At 49.9% G+C, this 18,711-nt stretch overlaps 1 protein-coding gene across 1 annotated transcript; it reads right to left on the bottom strand.

Annotated features, from left to right (window-relative positions):
* Positions 1-459: 459 nt before the first annotated feature.
* Positions 460-17,350, bottom strand: ppp2r5b (protein phosphatase 2, regulatory subunit B', beta). Its single transcript, XM_003977927.3, has 13 exons — positions 16,868-17,350; positions 10,203-10,399; positions 9,388-9,489; positions 8,947-9,039; positions 8,627-8,757; positions 8,115-8,174; positions 7,223-7,331; positions 6,204-6,257; positions 5,823-5,873; positions 5,617-5,736; positions 5,411-5,538; positions 4,972-5,073; positions 460-4,436 (listed from the first exon to the last, which is right to left on the bottom strand). The coding sequence occupies exons 1-13, from the start codon at positions 17,058-17,060 to the stop codon at positions 4,199-4,201; spliced, it is 1,578 nt and encodes a 525-aa protein (XP_003977976.1). The 5' UTR covers positions 17,061-17,350; the 3' UTR covers positions 460-4,198.
* Between the last annotated feature and the right edge of the window lie 1,361 nt (positions 17,351-18,711).

The raw sequence follows: 18,711 nt of genomic DNA, 5'->3' as shown, positions 1-18,711 counted from the left end.
GCAGCTCCAAATCTGGGGGGATTTCTCCCAATTTCAGGGCATCTTTTCTATATTAAAGTAGCAAGAAAAGGCTATTGTGACAGATTTCACGTTAAAGTCCTGCAAATCTGTGGCTGTGAGATATTTGCTGATTAAAACAACCTGTGAGGGGAAAAAGGAAAAAAGTCTGGGCAGGATTCCACATCAGCTAATTTAGCCGTGTTTTATGATCTGACTCTGACTTCCTGACCGACACAATGTCCGATTACCACCTCATAAAACCTTTTTATGCCCGTTTTATTTACTTTCTGGAGTCTGTGCCCCCCCGTTTACCCCTCAGGGGTAATATTTGGCCTCCACAACTGCCAGGTATCGGTACCAGTTGCAGACTCGGGACAAACCAAACGCATATTTAGGGGTGATCGTTGCCACGGAGACAAAAGGAGACGGGAGACAAAGACGACGCCGACTCGCAGGGTGTTTTCTCAAAGTGAAGTTTCATTTTCTTAGCACATATTTTCCTCCATTCTGCGACCCCCCCCACCTGCAAGGTTACATCCAGTAGTACACCGCTCTACATTCAACTCCCCCACCCTCCCCCAAAATATACATTTTTCATCTTCATCATCTTCTCTACGTTTTTTTTTTTCCATCAACACAACAAACACAGACCGTTGGGCGAACAGTGCAAATCTAGAAATTCTGTGAAATTGCTACGTAATGCGGTTGTTATGTTTCCGTATCCTTATCCTGCACTGATTTATTGCCGTTCTACCGCTAAACTCTACGTCTTTGCTTTCCCCCGTCTTTTCTCCTCTCATTCGCCGAGTTTGATGTCGAGTTTTGTTTCAACCAAGCCGAAACGAGGCCAAAAAGAGAGAAAAAGTGACAGCAAGGACGTTTTTATGGCTGTATGTGGCGACACCAGAGCTCTCTGCAAACTCTCCTCTCTCACTTCCTGTTGTCCAAAGAAGGTTCAATAAAGTTTTTAACCATCGACCAATCAGATTAAGTGTTGTAGAAGAGTGGGCGGGGACAGCTGAGCGACAACAACAATCAAGTATGCTAGCTAAACTTTGAAACATAAATGCGAATTTTTACAAAAACAGCTTTTCTTTACTTTGCTTTCTATTGTTTCTTCTTTTATTTTTAAACTGAATCAAAAGGTCTGAAACTAAATGTGAGCACTTCTTGCTTTCGTCTCCCAGAGTAACAGCTACAGAAGCATTTTCATAATACACAAATCAAAACAAAGGTTAAAATTTCACAAACGACCCTTATTTTATATTTGACTATTTGCTGGCGGGTAGTTGATGATTCCGTCGGGACAATTCTCTTTGGTTTAAGTGCTCGTTAACTACCCAAAAGGCGACAAGACAACAACCACACATTTTACAACTTAAAGTTAAAATTGAACAATGATCTAGATTTTCAATCTACCGATGGAGAATTTCACTGGTCAGTTTTGTGGAAAATTCTTGTCTTTTGTAAATCAATGACAACATTTTTAAAAAATAAAATAAATAAAGTGTTTACACTTTCAACATTCAAACTTCACTCTTTTGTGTTTTGACTTGCTTAAATATAAGTAATTATAAAGGCTTTAAAATGCTAACGTCGCTATTTTTGAACATTTTTAACGGTGTTGTCCTCTTTCACTGACAAACATGTTGCAATTAACATTTGAAAGTGAAGGTCAGGAAAAGGTTGAATAAAAGTCACCGATTTGTGGCTGGAACACCTAAATAAACCTGAACTGTCACTCTGGGGTCGAGCGAAACCTCCGAACCTTGTTGAGCTCAACGTTTACAAGCTGCTTGTCTGAAAGGTTGGCAAATGTTTGGTTGCGAAGGAGGCAACAGGTAGCGTTCAAGTGTCTCTCTTTTTTTTTTTTTTTTTAAATGAAACAATCACTTGTTTTTTATAGCGATACATTCGGAATCAAACCCTGTCCCCCAGGAAGAAGAGAGAGAGTAAAAGACACAAAGAAGCAGGTTTAGCCCTGTTCTCCATCGCTCTGCCTACGCACGCCTCCCCATCATTCACTCTTCGGACGTACACGCACGCACAACCTGTCCGTCATCCTCAAATAATTCTCCTGGTCGGATAGAAAATAAATAGCATCAGTTGTTTTGTTTTGTTTACACAAAATGAACAAGATCGTACAAATATTGAGAAAGAAAACGAACAAAATACAAAGCAGAATCAGTTCCCATCAAACAAATTTACACAGAAATTATTCTTTAAGACAAAGTGAATATCAAGGACGCAACAGGAAGTGTAGGGGTAAACATTTGACCGTGACGCACACTTCCCATCCTCCCCCCTAAAAACACAGATTATCCTGGAAAAAAAAAGAAAATATTGCTGAAACATTTTTGTGTGACTTTAAAATCCCTCTTTCTTTATCCTGTTGCTCTAATCAGGAATGACCGCACACCAATAAACAGCTTTTTGTTTGTTATCATTTCCTAGTTGCAGGTTTTGTCATGGTCACGATCGCCCCCCCCCACCGTAGCGAGCCTCAGCGGGGCGGACGCTGCGAAAAATCTGGAGAAAGAACTGGATCGTTGTGTTGTTTAACTTTCTGGTCAGGGAACGCTCACGGCGCACATTATTTTGAACCTCCGTGTTGGGGCGGACGCGAGAGTTTGCTTTGGCTCGAGCGTAGGAATTCTAAATGGTTTTTTACGACGTGGCGTCCAACGTTTAAGGACACGCTCATAGCTAATGCAGTAATGAGGGTTAGCTAAGAGTTATTAATGTGGTCTCCACTATTTCCTCCTACACAGTTTCATCTATTTTACTGCTATTGTGGACCAAAATTCACTCATTCGTTTACTTTGAATAGTTCACCTAATGACTTCCCGTATGCTTTAAAGTTGAAAATAAATGTCTCCCAAGTAATTATTCATAGATTTATGTCACAAATGTCAATGCTAATTGAGTAATTGGGGTTAGTAAACCATTTATTGTGCTTCGGTAAGGCTTTTTCAAGAAAAGGTCACTTAAGAGATATTCTGTGTTTTCAACTTACACTGGGGTTTTGCTTAGCTTTAATCATTTAGTTTACTATTGGGACCCCTGTTAGCCACTGATACGGACTGTTAAATCGTACTGAATGACTTAACTGTTAGTTAGTTAATTAATTAATCAATGTGAGCAGCCTGCCCCGCTAAATATGAGGGCATCAATTAACTCCTAGTTTCTCCTCATTTCTGCATTAATCCCGTTCTTTACACGTTTTGGTCCCTGCCTGTTGTTCCACCGACCAACAGGCGGCGGCAGTAATGAGCGCAGAGGTGCGACAATACGCCAACGACTGCAGGGAAGAAGAAGAAGAAAACCGCGATGACCGCTGATTTTCATCACAATCGAGATGTCTTGGAGTTCCAAACTACCACAGCACCAGAACTACACAAAAAAGACAACCACCACCTGCCAATCCAGTTCATTCTTCCACTATTTATGGTCTGTTCAATGGGAATTCTGCGGAATTTGAGCCAGATTCCCCCTTTATGGTGTCTGCTACACTAGTGTTTCTCCCATAATACACTACAGAAATAACCAGAGACAAATGTATATATATAAAAACATCATTATCATCAGTAGTACTTAGATTAGATTAGAGTAGTAGTAGAGTAACAAGTAAGAAGTAGTTACAGTATTGTACTTTATATCACTATCATCAGTGGTAATTCATCCTTGAGGAACTTTAAATTCATCCTTTGGTGGAACCCAACAGAAAGGGAGAGGAGTCAGCACAGAACCTGCTCTGTTCGTGTGTGTGTGCGTGCATGTGTGCGTGTGAAGGGGGTGTTAGCTTGTACTGAATGGGTGTATTAGTGAGAGAACCTGCAGAAGCCTTCTCATATTTACAATTGAAATGGGTCAGCGTGTGACGTTTTTTTGGGGTCGGATCGGTTCGGTTTGAAACGGCGCGTCGCGTCGTCCACGCGCGGCGTGAGCGGCTCGCGCGTGCACGTGCGCTTTAGCCTGATTGGAGGTTGATTCGCAGCCAGTTTTGCTGACAATATTTCTCCTGATCTATATGGCGTGTGAAAAGAAAAAGGCTATCCACCATGGAACGGTTTGACCTGGGATGGTTTTTCGCGGCAGAGAATTTGTTTTGTACATTTCCAACTCCTCATCGACCTTCCGTCTCCCTCCCCTCCCTCCCCGCACCCCCCCTGGTAAATCGACATCTGTGACGCAGCACCTAGGTGGCGCTCTCCGCCGCTCCGGAGGAGTAAGAGGGGGTCCCTCCGGATTTAAGCTCCAGCTGGTCGGAGTGAGCCGCCTGCGGGGAGGACGGGGCGGGCAGGTCGCCTCTCTCACCTCGCTCCTGGAGGTTGCGCTGGTTGCGGGCGGCGTCGGTTAGCATCTGCATCCGCCGCTCTTGGTGCTCCTCCAGGCCTCGCCAGAGCTCTGTGCGCTCCCTCTCTCGCTTCAGCTCTCTGAATGGAGGAAAAACGGTTGTATGATGTAGCATTAGCATTTTAGCATTAGTCCGCACTAGAAACTCAGCGAAAAAGACAATTTCCACGTCGCAAAAGCCAGTGGAAGCATCTAAGAGATGAGGCCATGTCTACGCATTAAAATTATAAAATTAAGTTTGCTTTTTCCCCCCCAGGATCGATTCACGCTAACGCCAGTCACACCTGAGGAAACAGACGTGAAGTTGATTGCGACTGACTGATGGATTATCAGGGGAAAAACAGTGGAACCACTCCTTAAAAAATTCCCATCAGCCTCAACTATCTTGACTTAAGAACAGGGTAAGAATTAAGTGGAATTATGATGCGGTTCAAGAGAAAAAAACATGTGGCAAAAGATGACCTCAGCAATAAATGCTTACGACGTGAAATATAAAGTGACAGCTAACGGAAGAAATACCATCTCAAACATGACATAAGAGTCTCCTGTTGTCAGTGTGACACACACACACACACGCACACGCACACGCACACAGAGCGCGTGAGTCATACTCACTTCTGTTTCTCCACTTTGTAGGAGGCGGTGAGGTCATCAAACAACTTGCTGTTCATCTCCATGAAGGTCTTCAGCACGTTGTAGATGAGAGACACGATGGTCCTGGTGGGAGAATAAAAAAATAAATACAACTGCGAATGATGAAAACGTCACTCTAACACACCAAATCCCTCTGCTGCTGCTGTGCGTGTGTCCTGTCATGAGCTTTGCTGCTGATCTTTAATGTTTAACGTGATAAAGTCAGACCAGGTGAAATAACCTGGTTTGGCCAGAAGAGGGCAGTAGAGGTGACAGCCAACGGTGAAGGCTATGCTAGCACTGGGCTAACAGCCCTAAAAACTGTTGTTATGCAACTCTGTAGGTGATGTCATGTCAGCAGCCACAAGGTGTTATAATTGAATGTCACAAGTGTTTAATGGTGCATGTGTGGGCCACTGACTGGTTCCAGTGCTCCTTGGAGACTCTGTAGAGAGTGGCGAACACCAGCGGCAGGATGACCCGGCAGTTCTCCTCTATCAGACTGAGGATGTACTCGTTATTCCAGAAATAAAGAGCCCGCTCTGCTACCTGGGACCCAAACACACACAAGAGTCGGTGAGCAGATAATAAAGCAGTCCGTCTGTGGGGAGGGGGGCGGGCTTTTACCTGGAAGTGAGGGCTGGAGATACAGGCTGCGATCTGCTTGAAGAGCGGCTCCTGGATCCGGATGAACTGGGACGGCTCGATCACGTCCAGGATCTCCTCGATCTCGCCCAGAAACATCACCTGGATGCAAAAACACGGAGAGGCGCGGTTGCTAGGTTAGCCAGGAAAAAAGGAAAAAGGCTTTGAGGGATGGCGGCGTCGCTCACCTCTTTCTGCGTGCACGTTTTGGGCCAGTATTTGAGCAGCCCTCTGATAATCTGCAGGGAGAAGAACAAAGGCAACAGAAATAAACACCGAGGCAACCAGCCCGGCAGACTAGCATCCACCCGCTACATTTACTCTAAGGTCATTTATTAGCATTTAGCTCAGTCATTAACAAGAGACGCCTCAGTTTGTTTTAACATAAAGCACATTAGCAACATTAGCATTCCCCCATCGCTACGGTTTAATGTTTCGGGGTCATTTTCTACCATTTAACACAGGTTTGTGTTAGAAAAGGTTAGTAGCTTAATCAACAAGCCTCCCTGAGGTGGACTAAATGCTATAAAACAGCAGATTAGATATGAGATCATGAAAAACAGCCTCACATATTCAGTCACGGTAGCATCTTTCTCCATAAACTGCACCACACAGTAGGCAAGCTGTCAGGGCAGAGGTCAAACGGTTAGAGGACGAGCAGCCACACGCACAAAAACATGTTCTCAGAAGTTTAGTTTGGGATTACGCCTGCAAAAAGATCGGAAAAGAGGAACTGTTTGTGTTTGAGTGTGAGCCCTCTGCAATCACCACCGGTTGTCCCGCGGGGGCCTTCCCGAGTCTGTTTTGGGGTTGCCTATTTCCGCCCGGGACTGTTGCCGTGGCGAATGGGCGCCGTGGCGACAGGCCCTGCGTGCGCGTGTTTACTTTCGGAAGGAGTGATGTCACACACAAGTCCTCCAAGAGCGACGCGAGCTGGAGGTTAGCTCCTGTCCGTTAGCTCCTGTCTGTTAGCGGTTAAATCGTAGCTTTAGGGGTCGACGTTCTGACTTTACGGTAGCGATTAATGAACCTTTTGTTTTCTCAAAGGATCGGGATATTTTAAACTGGGGTGTCCGTTACATAGACTTTAAAGCTATTATCGTCCTCCATTGATGTGTTATTGATATTTACACGCGGGAATTTGCAGCCTTACATAAAGATGCTGATTTGTTTTCATATTACGATCCGGAAATGGCCACTGGTTTCCAGGCACACCTCCAGCAGAGGAACCCGTCCTCCAGCGGCCCCGTATCCCCAGTGACCCTGTCAAATGTGTGTGTGACTGTGAATTATGTATGTGTGACGTGGGAGGAAAGACGGGGAGGGTAAATGTAGGGCACGCTGGTGCTCAGCACACACACACACACACACACACACACACGTTGACCAGTTTGTCAAGAACAAACAGTACTTTCTGCATAATTAAATCATGTGTGACATGAATAAAACGCTCTCACACATCCGCGACTCAACTCCGCCCCCTTGCGGTACAATGAGCGCACTGCACCCCCAAACACGCTCAGGCTCCGGCAATAATCTCCAATAATCATGTTATGGATCCTATAAGGAAAGCGCCCTTGTCACTGACCTGTGCGTGGAAGATGGAGAGGGACCTTGCTGTGTGCAGCGGGATGAGAACCCGGACCAGGAACTGCTTATGCTCGGATTTCAAAGGCAGCGCGAAGCCGTTTATGATGCTGCCGGAGACAAGGACGAGCAAATTTGGTGACGTTTTCTACATTTGTGCAAAGGAAACAAACAGCTGCACTCAAAGGAAACACACCGGAGAATCAAGGTTTTCAGGGGGAATCGTCAGAAGACACTTTTTAGGTGAGAAATGGTGCTTTTCCACACAAATGGGGTGTAATGGTGGTGGGAAATTTTGTACAGTGCTGTACGTTTCTTTGGAGATGCTAATTTCCCTGATGGACACCCCCTAAAGGGATCAATAAAGTACTCTTGAATCTTGAATCTTGAAATGTTGAACATTACACACAGTTTATCTCCGCGCTGGATGAGAGCACAGCTTCGCCACCAGCGCCGCCCCGGCTGCTCCACTTCTGAACACCGACCGGGCCGGACTGAGCGGACTGGCACGGTCCGGCCAACGGAGTCTGGAGCGGCGGAGGTGTGGGAAACTATCTGTCTCCGTCTTTTATTTGTTTTTCCCCGTCTCGCTTCAGTCCGCCCTCGTCCGACTGGCTGTCGCTGCATGTGGGCGGAGCTATAAATACCTTCTGTTACCACCAAGATGAATGCAAGTCTCCCTCTCTCCTCTGTTCCTCCCGCTCTCCCTCCTCCTCCCGCCGCTTCTGACTCACCCTCCACTCGCTCCTCCTGCCTCCGTTAGCTTTGCCACCGTGTTTACGTCTGCCCCGTGAGGCCACGGTGACCTTTGATCCCCACCGCGTGTCCGTCGCTAACGTTTGAAACCCCGGACGAACATGCTAAAGCGAACGTGTGAAGCGAAAGGTACGAACCTGCCGAGGATCTCCAGCAGCTCCGCGACGCCGTTGAAGTGCTCAGTTTCATAAATGAACCTGAAAAATCCCAAAAAAAAGGGCGATGAGCAAACGGCGGGAAGACAGAAACAGCTCCCGAAACACGAGGCGAGAGCAGAGGGGTGCGAAGGCAGCCTGGAGAGGGTCCGCGGTCACGCCGGGCCTGAATTCTAATGCAAACGCGCGGCGGATGAGTCACACTTGATAGAATAACAGAGCGGCGCCGCTGCTTCTGTGTTTTATTCACACATCAATCAAGAATCTGCTGTATAAACAGGAGCCGCTTTCTTTGTTCTTCCAAAAGGTAACAAAATGTTGACAAAAAGCTCTAAATATAGTAAAAGTCCTCAATAGGACGACACAGTAGTGGTGATGGAAGCTTAACTTTAACTAAAAAATGCACCAGGAAGGTCAAATGCAGCTGCTCTCGCTGCTTTGCTGGCTCCCGATTGATCCGCTGGTTTTAAAAGGCTATAAATAGCGGCAGTTACCTGAGGAAGATGTTGTTGATCTGTTTGCGGATGTAGGCCCGGAGACCCAGTAGTTTTCCGTAGACGCGGTGCAGGATGGTCTTCAGGTACTCCCGTTCCCTGGGGTCCTCGCTGTCGAACAGCTCCAGGAGCTGCACAGGCGGAGAGAGTGAAGTGAAACTGGCTCTAGTGCCCCCTGCTGGCTGGGGGAAGTATGGGTTATAGCACAGCTCCAGCTAGAATTTGATAGTGGAAGCGATAATCTTCACAAGCACTTTAATCTGGGATATTCTAGTTCACGTCTGTCTGTACATGAGGCTGGGGGGGGGGGGGGCGCTCACCTGCAGGACAAACTTCTGGTCCACGTAGCGTTTGGCCATGGAGGGCTGGAAGTCCAGGCTCTCCAGGAAACGCAGAAAGAACTCATAGACCAGCTGGGGAAGCCACAGAAAGCAACGGATCAGACACCTGAGTGTGCTAACGGCTAACATGGCTCAGGTTTGCTCCTTTTCTGCTCTCAACAGCAGCTTTTAAACGATATCACGGCTGTTTTGGGCTCATATAGGTTCATTTATGCTGCACTAGCAACACCGGCCTGCATGTTTTCCTGCTGCTGCCGTCCTGCTCTAGTATATCCTGGGATGTATATATACCGCAGCATATTAGGGGGAGCTTCGTCCACACAGCTGCAGAATGGGCCATTATGAGACCCCCCAAACCAGAGCGGAGGCTCCTGGTTGGACATTTCCTGCTTGGTGAAAGCTTTATTCTCATCTGGGTACCTGCAGATGAGGCCAGGAGGCTTCCAGCGTCGGTTCATCTTCTTCCGGGTCAAACTCCGGGTTCTCGCTGGGCGGGAGGGTCCGGAAGATATTTACGGAGATCTGGAAAGGGGCAAACGTGGAAATCAAACGTCGTGTTGGTGACCGACCGTGTTAAATCAGAGCTCCTCATAAACAACCAGAGCTGCGGTTGGAACGCTCTCCTGCCGCTCGCCGTGTCATTATTTATTCAACAAAAGCGTTTCCACCGGCCACTTAGAGCACAAACAGAAAAAACTGCTTCCCTCCAGGTTTATTCAAGCATCTGAATGTGTTCCCACAGCAGGCCCCCACCCTCCGTGCAGCCAACCCCCCCCGATCTTTTATTATCTGTGGTGATCCAAGTGTCGTTAGCTTTACATGCCAACGTTAGCCACGCTAGCGAGAGCTTACGGCGGCGCCGCCACTGAGACGGAGGTGCGCTAACGCGCGCTACGACGGCGGCGCCATGTTAGCAAGACAAAGAGCGACGCTTTCAGGAGAAATGTGACAAAATAAACAACAATCAGAGTGTTGCTAAGCTCGTCCCTTCTAAAAATACTCCGCCAGCAATGGCCTCCTACCTACACATCAAAGCTCCGCTTCCATACCATAATCTAGATTCTCTCCTTGCTTTGCCTCCTTCCCTGGCTCCCCATCGCCCCCCCCCGCCCCCCCCATCTGTATTGCTCAGGGACCTCAGCGCAGCACTGACACGTGGAGGGTTTCATTCCTGACCAGGACTCCTCAGGAGGGGTGATTACTGGTTCTCCTATATTTGCCCCCCCCTCTCTTACCATCTTTATGGCCTCTGGGTAGAGCGGCTCTATGAGGACCCCTCTGCTCGTGGCCACGCTCTCCACCAGCTCGTTGAGCGCGGCGCGTTTGATCTCCTTCCCCTTCAGGTCGGCCACGCAGTCCAGGAAGTCGAACATCACGCAGCACTGCTGCAGCTTCTTGCAGAACAGGTCGTGCAGCTCTGCCACCGGGGCATCTGGGCAGGGGTCAGAGGGCGAAAACAGCGGGGTCAGAGGGCGAAAACAGAGCAGCATTTGAGACAGCGGGAGGGGGGGGGTTATGGGAGAAGGTGTATGCTACACATGCAGCTAACGGTTGCTGCGCTAACGCACTTGTCCTCCGGAGGCCTCGGCTGGATCTCCATCCCATTACCGGTCAGATTCGCTCCAGGAGCCGGGTCGCCTCGATAAAGGCCGGATTACAGCCAGGTTTGGGCCTGCGAGCGGGGGGCCGAGGATTAGCGGCCCGAGCCGATGTCGGACCAGAGATAGCGTTAGCGAGCAAATGAAACGCTGCTGCCTCTTTTCCGGGTGCCCCGGGGCAGATGTCGTCACACCAGGGGCAGTTGATTAGTTCCCGGGCTGATTAGCAGCAACAACGGGAGCAGATCAGATTTAACCCGTCTTAACCCCCCCACCAGGTGGGAAACAAAAGGTTGGGGTAAGGGGCCCTGACGGCACACACACACACACACATACACATCTTTAGGGAACAACAGGACCATCTGCTCAGTTTGGCGTGACAAGAGACGAGGGCCGACCTCGTGTCCACCGTCCTTTGGAGACCTCTGGATGTTTCAAAACGTCCTCGTATTATATGCAGATGACTGTGGACGTTATATGAGCACTCTGGACGTGCGTCCCCCCGGCTGAGACATCGGGTTTGTGGACATTTTCCCACTGATCTGTATTTAATGCAACGTAATCGTAGGAGACGGGACGGAGCGAGGTGAAGACAGGACAGGGTGCAAGAGACACAGAGTGGCGGTAGGGGTGAGAAAGAAGGGAGGGTGAAATCAGGGGGAGAGAGAGACGTTGTGGGGGTGAGAGAGGCGTCGACCTGGTGCACCACAGCTACATCACAGGTAAGCTAACGGCAGGTTAGTTTAAGGGAAGAAACTACACTTCCCACCGATCTTTGCTTTAGAGGAACAGCTTTTCAGCGCTGACACAATGTGCTTCTGTTTGACTATAGAGAATCTGTGCTCATTTAGCTTTAATACCTTTAAAATATTAGACCCTCTCCTTCTGAAGGGATAGCAGCATTAGCACCACTCTTGTTTGGGCTCGTCCATCAGCTGACACCCCATAAATACTGCTGCTCTTAGGTTAAAGCTAATTTGCAGGCTAGCCGTCCGCGAGTGTCATGGAAAAGTGATGCAACGCTTGGGGTAGTGAGTTACTTTTAACGGGCGGTTGCCAGGGAAACAGCGGCATTATTTCTGACGCCATCGTGACCCACAGGTGATTAACATCTCTGAGGCTGACGACCAAAAGGCGGGATCATGTGACGCTCGAGAGAGAGAGAGGGGGGGGGGGGGGGCGAGCGGAGAAAGAGGAGAAATGAGCAGTAAAAGATAAGAATGAACGATCCCCACAATGGCATCAAAACAAACACACACACACACACAGCTGCACGTGTCTAAATATAGTCCTGCTGGAGAGAGGAAATCTGGGGGGGGAAGAAGGGAGGAGAAAGGAGCGGTGTAGGGTTAAAAGATGACATCATCCACTCTCCATCGCTCCCTCCATCTTCCCCTACTCCACCCATCAGTCTCTCTTCTTCTGCTGCCCCCCCCCCCCCACTTCAAACAACCGTCATCCTGCTGGAGTGTGTGTGACAGAGAGAGTCAGAGAGAGAGGACAGCGTCGGTTTTAGCTACCATCCACGCCGCCTCTGCACCGCTGTCATTAGACACACACACACACGCACCCCGATGCTTCATACACAGACATGGTGACGCAGAAAGGAGGAGGGGATGAGGAGCCGGGGAGGGTGGCGGCGAAGGGGGGTGCGGGGCAATGAAGCAAAAGGCGGTTAAAAATAGTAGGAGGGCGCTGTAGACGCGTAAACTGCTCAGCGGCGTGCGGCGAGGATGTCAGGGCATTATAAATATCACCTTAAGGGGTTTAAGTGACGTACTTGAAGTCCATCTGTAAACAATCTAATCCTCCTGATGAGATTCAGGACAAGACCATTGAGGAAACACGGGTGGACAAGCGTGGACGTTAGCGTGGACGTTAGCGTGCTGGACGGCATGGGACGGCCAGAGGTTCAGATATTCCGTTAACAGCCTCCCAGGACGGAGGCGGAGCGCTCACACAGGCCGCTTTTAATTAGAACAGCAGGTACTTGGAAGTTCTCGCACGATGATGCTAGCGAGACTAGCTAATTATATCAGCTAGTCATCAGCATAGAGCATAAACAGAGATGGCAGGAGTAGATGAAACAAGCTGATTTGAGACACACACGATTAGACGAGCTCGTTACTTGTGTTACTCGTGTTTAAACTCTCCCCAGCGAGCCGATCTAAACAAAACCTAAGCTATCTCCCTCCATCCGCCTGGCTGTCCCGCTCATTATTCGATTAGCGGCGCTGTAAAACTGCGTTCTCGTGTTCCCCCCGTCTCTCCCCCGATCCCTCGTCCAATCAAAACCACATCTGAACTGGGATACGCGGCGCGGCGCCTTTGCTAGCCCAATATTTGCTTTGGTTTTCCCACCTTTAGCACCTCAGGAGAGCGTGCTCAATCAAGAACAGGCAGAGCTAGCGTCTCCTGCCGTGTAATATCCTCCGTCTTTTATTTTACCCTTATCTCACCGTCCCTCCCACCTCATCCACCTGTCAGCATAATGTCCGGTCATTTCCGCTCCCCCCCCACCACCTCCCCTCCCCCTTAATTGATCGCAGAAGCAAAACCTAGAATCCATCGCTTCTGTAACCCAATACCAGACCCGTGCCCGTCCAGCTGGCCTCACTCTCCTCACACACACACACACACACACACACACTCAGGCGCCCACGTACAATCTGTCCTGATTATTTTAAAGCACAATCGGAGCAGACTCGCCATAGACAAACCAAGATAATGTGGACAAACACGGCAAAATTAAAAACATTGACTGGACGTTGTTGGCAGTTGTTGGTGAAACACGTCCAGACGCACACTGTCATACGTGATGCTAGTTAGCCTAGCTAGCCTCCCCGCTAGCAGTCGGTGTTAGCAGGGGAGCTACTACTGTTAATATCTGGCACGGGTGCCATTTAACAGAATGAGTTAGCAAAGTGGTGGAGGTAGAGGAGCCGTTGTGTCTAACGCAACCTCGACTCATCTCTTAAAGCAAGAGCGCCGTTAAATCAAGGGGAGAGATTTGTCCTTTCACAAACATGCTTCGGCTTCACGTGGAGCAGCTCTACAGTTGCTAACTTCGTGAGCATTCAAACCTGGAGAAAAGGGGGAAAAAATGCAAACATTATGAGCCTCCAACCGTCCGACTGGGGATCTAAAATCAATCAAACCTTCGTCATATCTTCTGATAATCGGCCCCTAAATGGTCGTCGGATGTCAAAGGAGAAAGACGACAGCACAGCTAGCAACAAACTTTCATCGCAAGCAGCGACATTTAGATTCGCTTTTTTTTTTTTTTTTAATTTCAGGCATATCCTTGGACACCAAAATTTCAGGCGACGGGCTCGTTTCATCCCTCGTTCTCGGAGGTGTCACGCATTCCCCGGCATAATCTCTCCATTGTTTGCGGTAAAAACGGCCCGATTTGGAGGACATTACGAACCGCGCGTGTAGCCGTCGAGGCGCCTCTATGCTAACGCAAACAAGTAGGGCAGCAAAACCTCGGCGCGCTAATTAGCCGTCATATTTCCATTGTTTTAACTGGTGTCGATTCCTGTTTGCAGTAATTGCGTTTCTGCCTACGCAGGTGATTCACTGAGCTATTTATACGCATCTACACACAGCCCTGACACCTGCAGTGCATGCTGGGAGATGCCATGATTTGAGCGCTCCGCGGAGGCAGCGGCGGGAACGGGCGAGGTGGGAAACGTGCCCCTGGGTTTTCAGGAAAGGTTACGTCGGTTATTTTGGGTTAAAACTGAGTCCGACGTTAGCGATTTGCTGACTAGATCACGGGCAGAAACGTGACCTTAGCCGGCGGCGGCGGCGCAGCAGCCACGACTGGGGGGCCTGACTGGTCCCCGGGCCCCTGGAGGCCCCGTGGGTGACAGTGGGGTGGCTGGAGCTGAGGGGGATCTTTAGAAAGGTTCTGTTGGACATTTAAACGTTGTTTAGAGCTTTAATTTCATGAAAACTGCGCACGTTCACAAGTCTGGGCTCTTATTGAACACAAGTCCTGCGCTGGCCTCCGTCAGGAGCCGTCTCCCCTATCTAACATTAGGTTTCACTTTCACTTCTGACGCCAGAACTGGTTTCACTGGGTCACCTTTCCTGGTAGACAGTGGATCCTGGATTACACACACACACACACACACACATCCAAACTAACACAACCTGAACTCAATTCTGACCTCAGCCTTGTTTTAACCCTCAAACAGCCCTTTAAAGATGAGGACCAACCAAAATAGCCTCCCTATTTCCTAAAAATGTCCTCACTTTGATAGCAGAATGAGTAGCTTAGTAGCAACACCACACACACACACACACACACGCAGAGGCTTAAAATCCAGAAATGGGGGGGTCATAAAATGGGTGTTTTTCACAGCTAAGGAAGGAAGGACGGCGGCTGAGCAACGGACCTTGAAGGAAAGTCTCTCCATAAATTCTATGTTTGGCACAAACGTGCACGCTGGCAGAGGCCGAAGTGAACAATAAACGGTCCGCCGCGGCACAGCGCTCTCAAGTGCGGCTCTGGTCCGGGAACACAGGCCTGAGACGCCCGCCCGTACCAGGGGCGGGTGTTTCCGGGGGGGGAACAGGGCCCTTCATCCTCGCCCTTGATCTGCGGAATAATTGGCCGGCTCTGATTGGCCGCTCCAGAATGCTTCTCTGGTTTACAGGAACGCCGCAGAAACAAACGCGTTTCACCTTTTCAAGCTCACTTTTGAGCCTCTCCCGGGTGTCAGGCCTCAAAGAGAGGCGCCGCTGTAAAGGTGAGGGGGGGGAGGGGTTAAATCGGCTGCGGATGTGTGTCTCCCCGGAGAGCAACACACCCACAGCTACACTTGGCCTACATACCGGCTCCCACAGACTTCCCCACACCTGCTTCTCCACCGCTGCAGAACCTTACTATCGTCTCCTCCTGGGGATCTGGAGCTCGACACCAACTGGGACTTTGCCTGCGGAAAACCGCGGCGAAAGCCCTCCATCGTCGGGGCGGGCACGCCCGTCACGTGGAGGCCTGGACCAGGGTGACGAGGCGTAAAGATGTACTCCCGGACACTCCAGAAGGAAATAGGTCCTGTCTGCAGCGAGGGCTGATGGGATAGGTTTGAGGGAGTGACCTGGCGGCGAGGGGTCAGGGGCGCGCAGCTCCACACGCTGCACGAGGAATAACGGTCGAGAGGAAGAGGAGCCGCGACGGCTATCGGAAAAGAGACGGAAGAGATTTGATTTTTGACGCGGGAAAGTTTGAAGAGCGGGAAACGATCGGCAGGCCTGAAACGGTCGAAGACAACGTAGCGCGCTAACAGCGGACAGCAAGAACCCGAAGCTAAACCAGTCGCCTTCTTGTGCTGGTGATGTCATCCTCAGACCGGGATCGGCCGATCAGGGTTCACGTTAGCCGAAAGTTAGCATCCCTGAATCCTTGAAAAGTGCCATCAATAACCTTAGAGATGGGGATGGACCAATAACAGCGTGCTAACCTGGTAGTTAATCGTAGCTTTGGCTAACTCATAAAGTTCTGCCGTATTAGCATAAGTAGTTTATGGAAATATGTTTACTGATAAACAAAGCTGGGGACATTAAATTACTCTGGGAATATTTAGCTCCTTGCTCCCGACACAGAAACAGAAAGGTGGCGGCGGCGGAGGCTAATTCCCGCTCCGCCTCTGCCACCAGGGGGCGGCGTTGAGCTCCTGTGTTGATTTGTGGATGGATAAAACTAATTATTTATGCGACGGATCAATGATCCGGCGAATCCTTTCACGATCACTCGCATCTTCAGATTTGGCCAAACTGTAAATAAAGCGTCTTATTTGTGGGTGAATCGGCACTTTGCCGGTTCGTCCTGACACCTCTTAATCAGCGCTCATCACCGCCAGGGTTTCATCTTCCAGTTTTAGGCCGTTTGATCTTCATCTGCTGGAGGAAATCTCCACATCAGAAGGTGCGGAACGGGCGTGAAATCGTGCAATTAGTCAGGACGATATCCAAGGCGAGGGATGGCTATAAATGGGGGGGGGGGGGGTTAGCGTTCTTGGTTTTTAACATTTTGTCCCAGGAACGGTTTTAGCCGGGATAAATTGGGCAGGAGAGCTTTAAAAGGAACCCAAAAGCGGATCATCTCCTTTTAAAGCCTCCACTGTCACCTCTGGCAATTAGGGAGGAGGACAAGGGCAGGCAGGACGGCCCGTATCGGTGGACATCTATTGATAGAAAGTCCATCGGCAGACCTTTTCCGGAGGATTGTTCCGTGTGGTCTTTGGAATGTGATACCCGGAACAGCGGGAGAAAAGCTGAAAGGAGCTTACCTTTGAGCAGGGGGAGCGGGGTGAGTTCCACCTGGGAGCTCTGGTAGCGGAACTGGGACGAGCTGTGGGACCTCCTCTGCCGGGCCCGGCGCATGGACCTGCGCGGGAAGCCGTCCACCTTCTCGGCGGACGGCACCAGGAAGCCGGTGGTCGGCGAGGATGGGCTGGATGGGGGCAGCTTGGTGGTCTCCATGGTTTGCGCTTGGACGGCTGAGCGGTTAGATGACGGACGGACGGACGGACCGCGGACGGCGGCGCCCGATGGCTCCCTGCGCGAGCGTGCAAATGGGGTGTACGGGGAGGACGTGGGGTGCGGGAGGGGGGGGTGCGAACGGAGGAGCTGGTGGCTGTCTGGATTAACGATTGATCGGGATGAGGAGGCGCTCAGGGGTGGAGGAGGATGAGGAGGTGCGGAGGGTAAAGAGGGGGGGTGTTTGGTAGGTGTCCGGTCAGTCCCGTGCTGCTGTGGCCCTCGCCGTCTCTCTCAGAGCCCGACAGGAAGTGGCAGCGGCAGCATTCCCAAATCTTCTCACTTCTTTTTTTCCGCACGGATGCAAATATCACTTGTGTGTCATCCCTGTGGAGAAGTGGCCCGCACAGATGATGCTCAGACAGGCGCGTCCCCTCACACGCACGCATATACACACTCACACACACCTCTAGTGGTGCTACATACACACGCTATGTCATCGGCCTGAATCTCAATATGGATTTCTCTATGAGCAACAATTAGCCTCCTGTGCTAATCCAGATGGAAGAAGGGGGGGGGGGCGGACAAACACAATAGCACCGCGGCTTGGTGTGGAGCTTCTCCTCGATGGTGATCTTTATAAAGCAGATCTCTGACTGGTCCTGGTGCCGGATGATCTAGAATCATCAATCTGGGCCCACCTTGGCTGCCGCATCACTGTGTCGGACGGATCCTCTTTCGGACATTTAAAACGGCTGCACCTGCTGTGTTTTGTTCCCTTTTCGGTGGCGGGCGCCTGATGCTTCTCGTCGCGGTTTCCCCCCCCCCAACACGGTCGTCACAGCCTCCCACTTCTCGCGGCTCCTCCGGGTCTTCGCACGGGTGGAGGGAACAAACCTGGCCGCGCAGGTCGTCCGCCAGCGGCCGGAGGAAGAGCCGAGCGCCGCCGCACCGCCCCGTCGCTACCTCCGCGGAAAACACAAGAAGAAGAAGGCGCAGAGCAAGAAAATAGGGACAGGGTGCCGAAAGAGGCGTCCTCTGTGGCAACAGTCAAAAATACGCACAAATACGGCGGTCTCGGTTATACAATAGCACCTCGTCTGGCTGTCAGACCGACGCGTTCCGCTCCTGCCCCCCTTCTCGGATCCCGTTATCCGGTCGTCCGACAGCGCGAGCGAGCGACGTCAAGCGATAAGCAGGATGTGAAGGAACCCGGAAATGAGCCGCTCAGACTTTCAGAATAAAACAGGAGTGAGTAACGTTAAATTGTATCGTCGTTTTACATCAGTTTTTGTAATTATTCTAAACTGAGATTAAAGCAAAGTAAAATTATTCTTTAATTGGTTAATCCCATACAGTTTGGAGCAATGTAGTGTTGTGAAGTAATGGTCAGGATATAGAATGTGGTCTCAATAATATAACATCTAGGGGCAAAACAAAACAGAAATAAAGATACGGATTTCACGGTGTCCGAATTTTAGCATCTCTAAATACACTTGTAAAATTGCGCCTGCGTGAAAGAAATGTCGGCGAGGGTGCATTCCTCTTGTGGATGAAAATGTCTGGAAAAGTGACAACATTGGACTAAAAATGTTTTTAACATTTTTAGATTTCTTTGAAAAATTGGTATTCAAGGTACGTCAGTTGGTGTGAC

Source organism: Takifugu rubripes, chromosome 8, assembly GCF_901000725.2.
Source record: "Takifugu rubripes chromosome 8, fTakRub1.2, whole genome shotgun sequence".
Classification (NCBI taxonomy): Eukaryota; Metazoa; Chordata; class Actinopteri; order Tetraodontiformes; family Tetraodontidae; genus Takifugu; species Takifugu rubripes.
The sequence above is the reverse complement of the archived record's forward strand: the minus strand, read 5'-3'. Positions and strand labels throughout refer to the sequence as shown.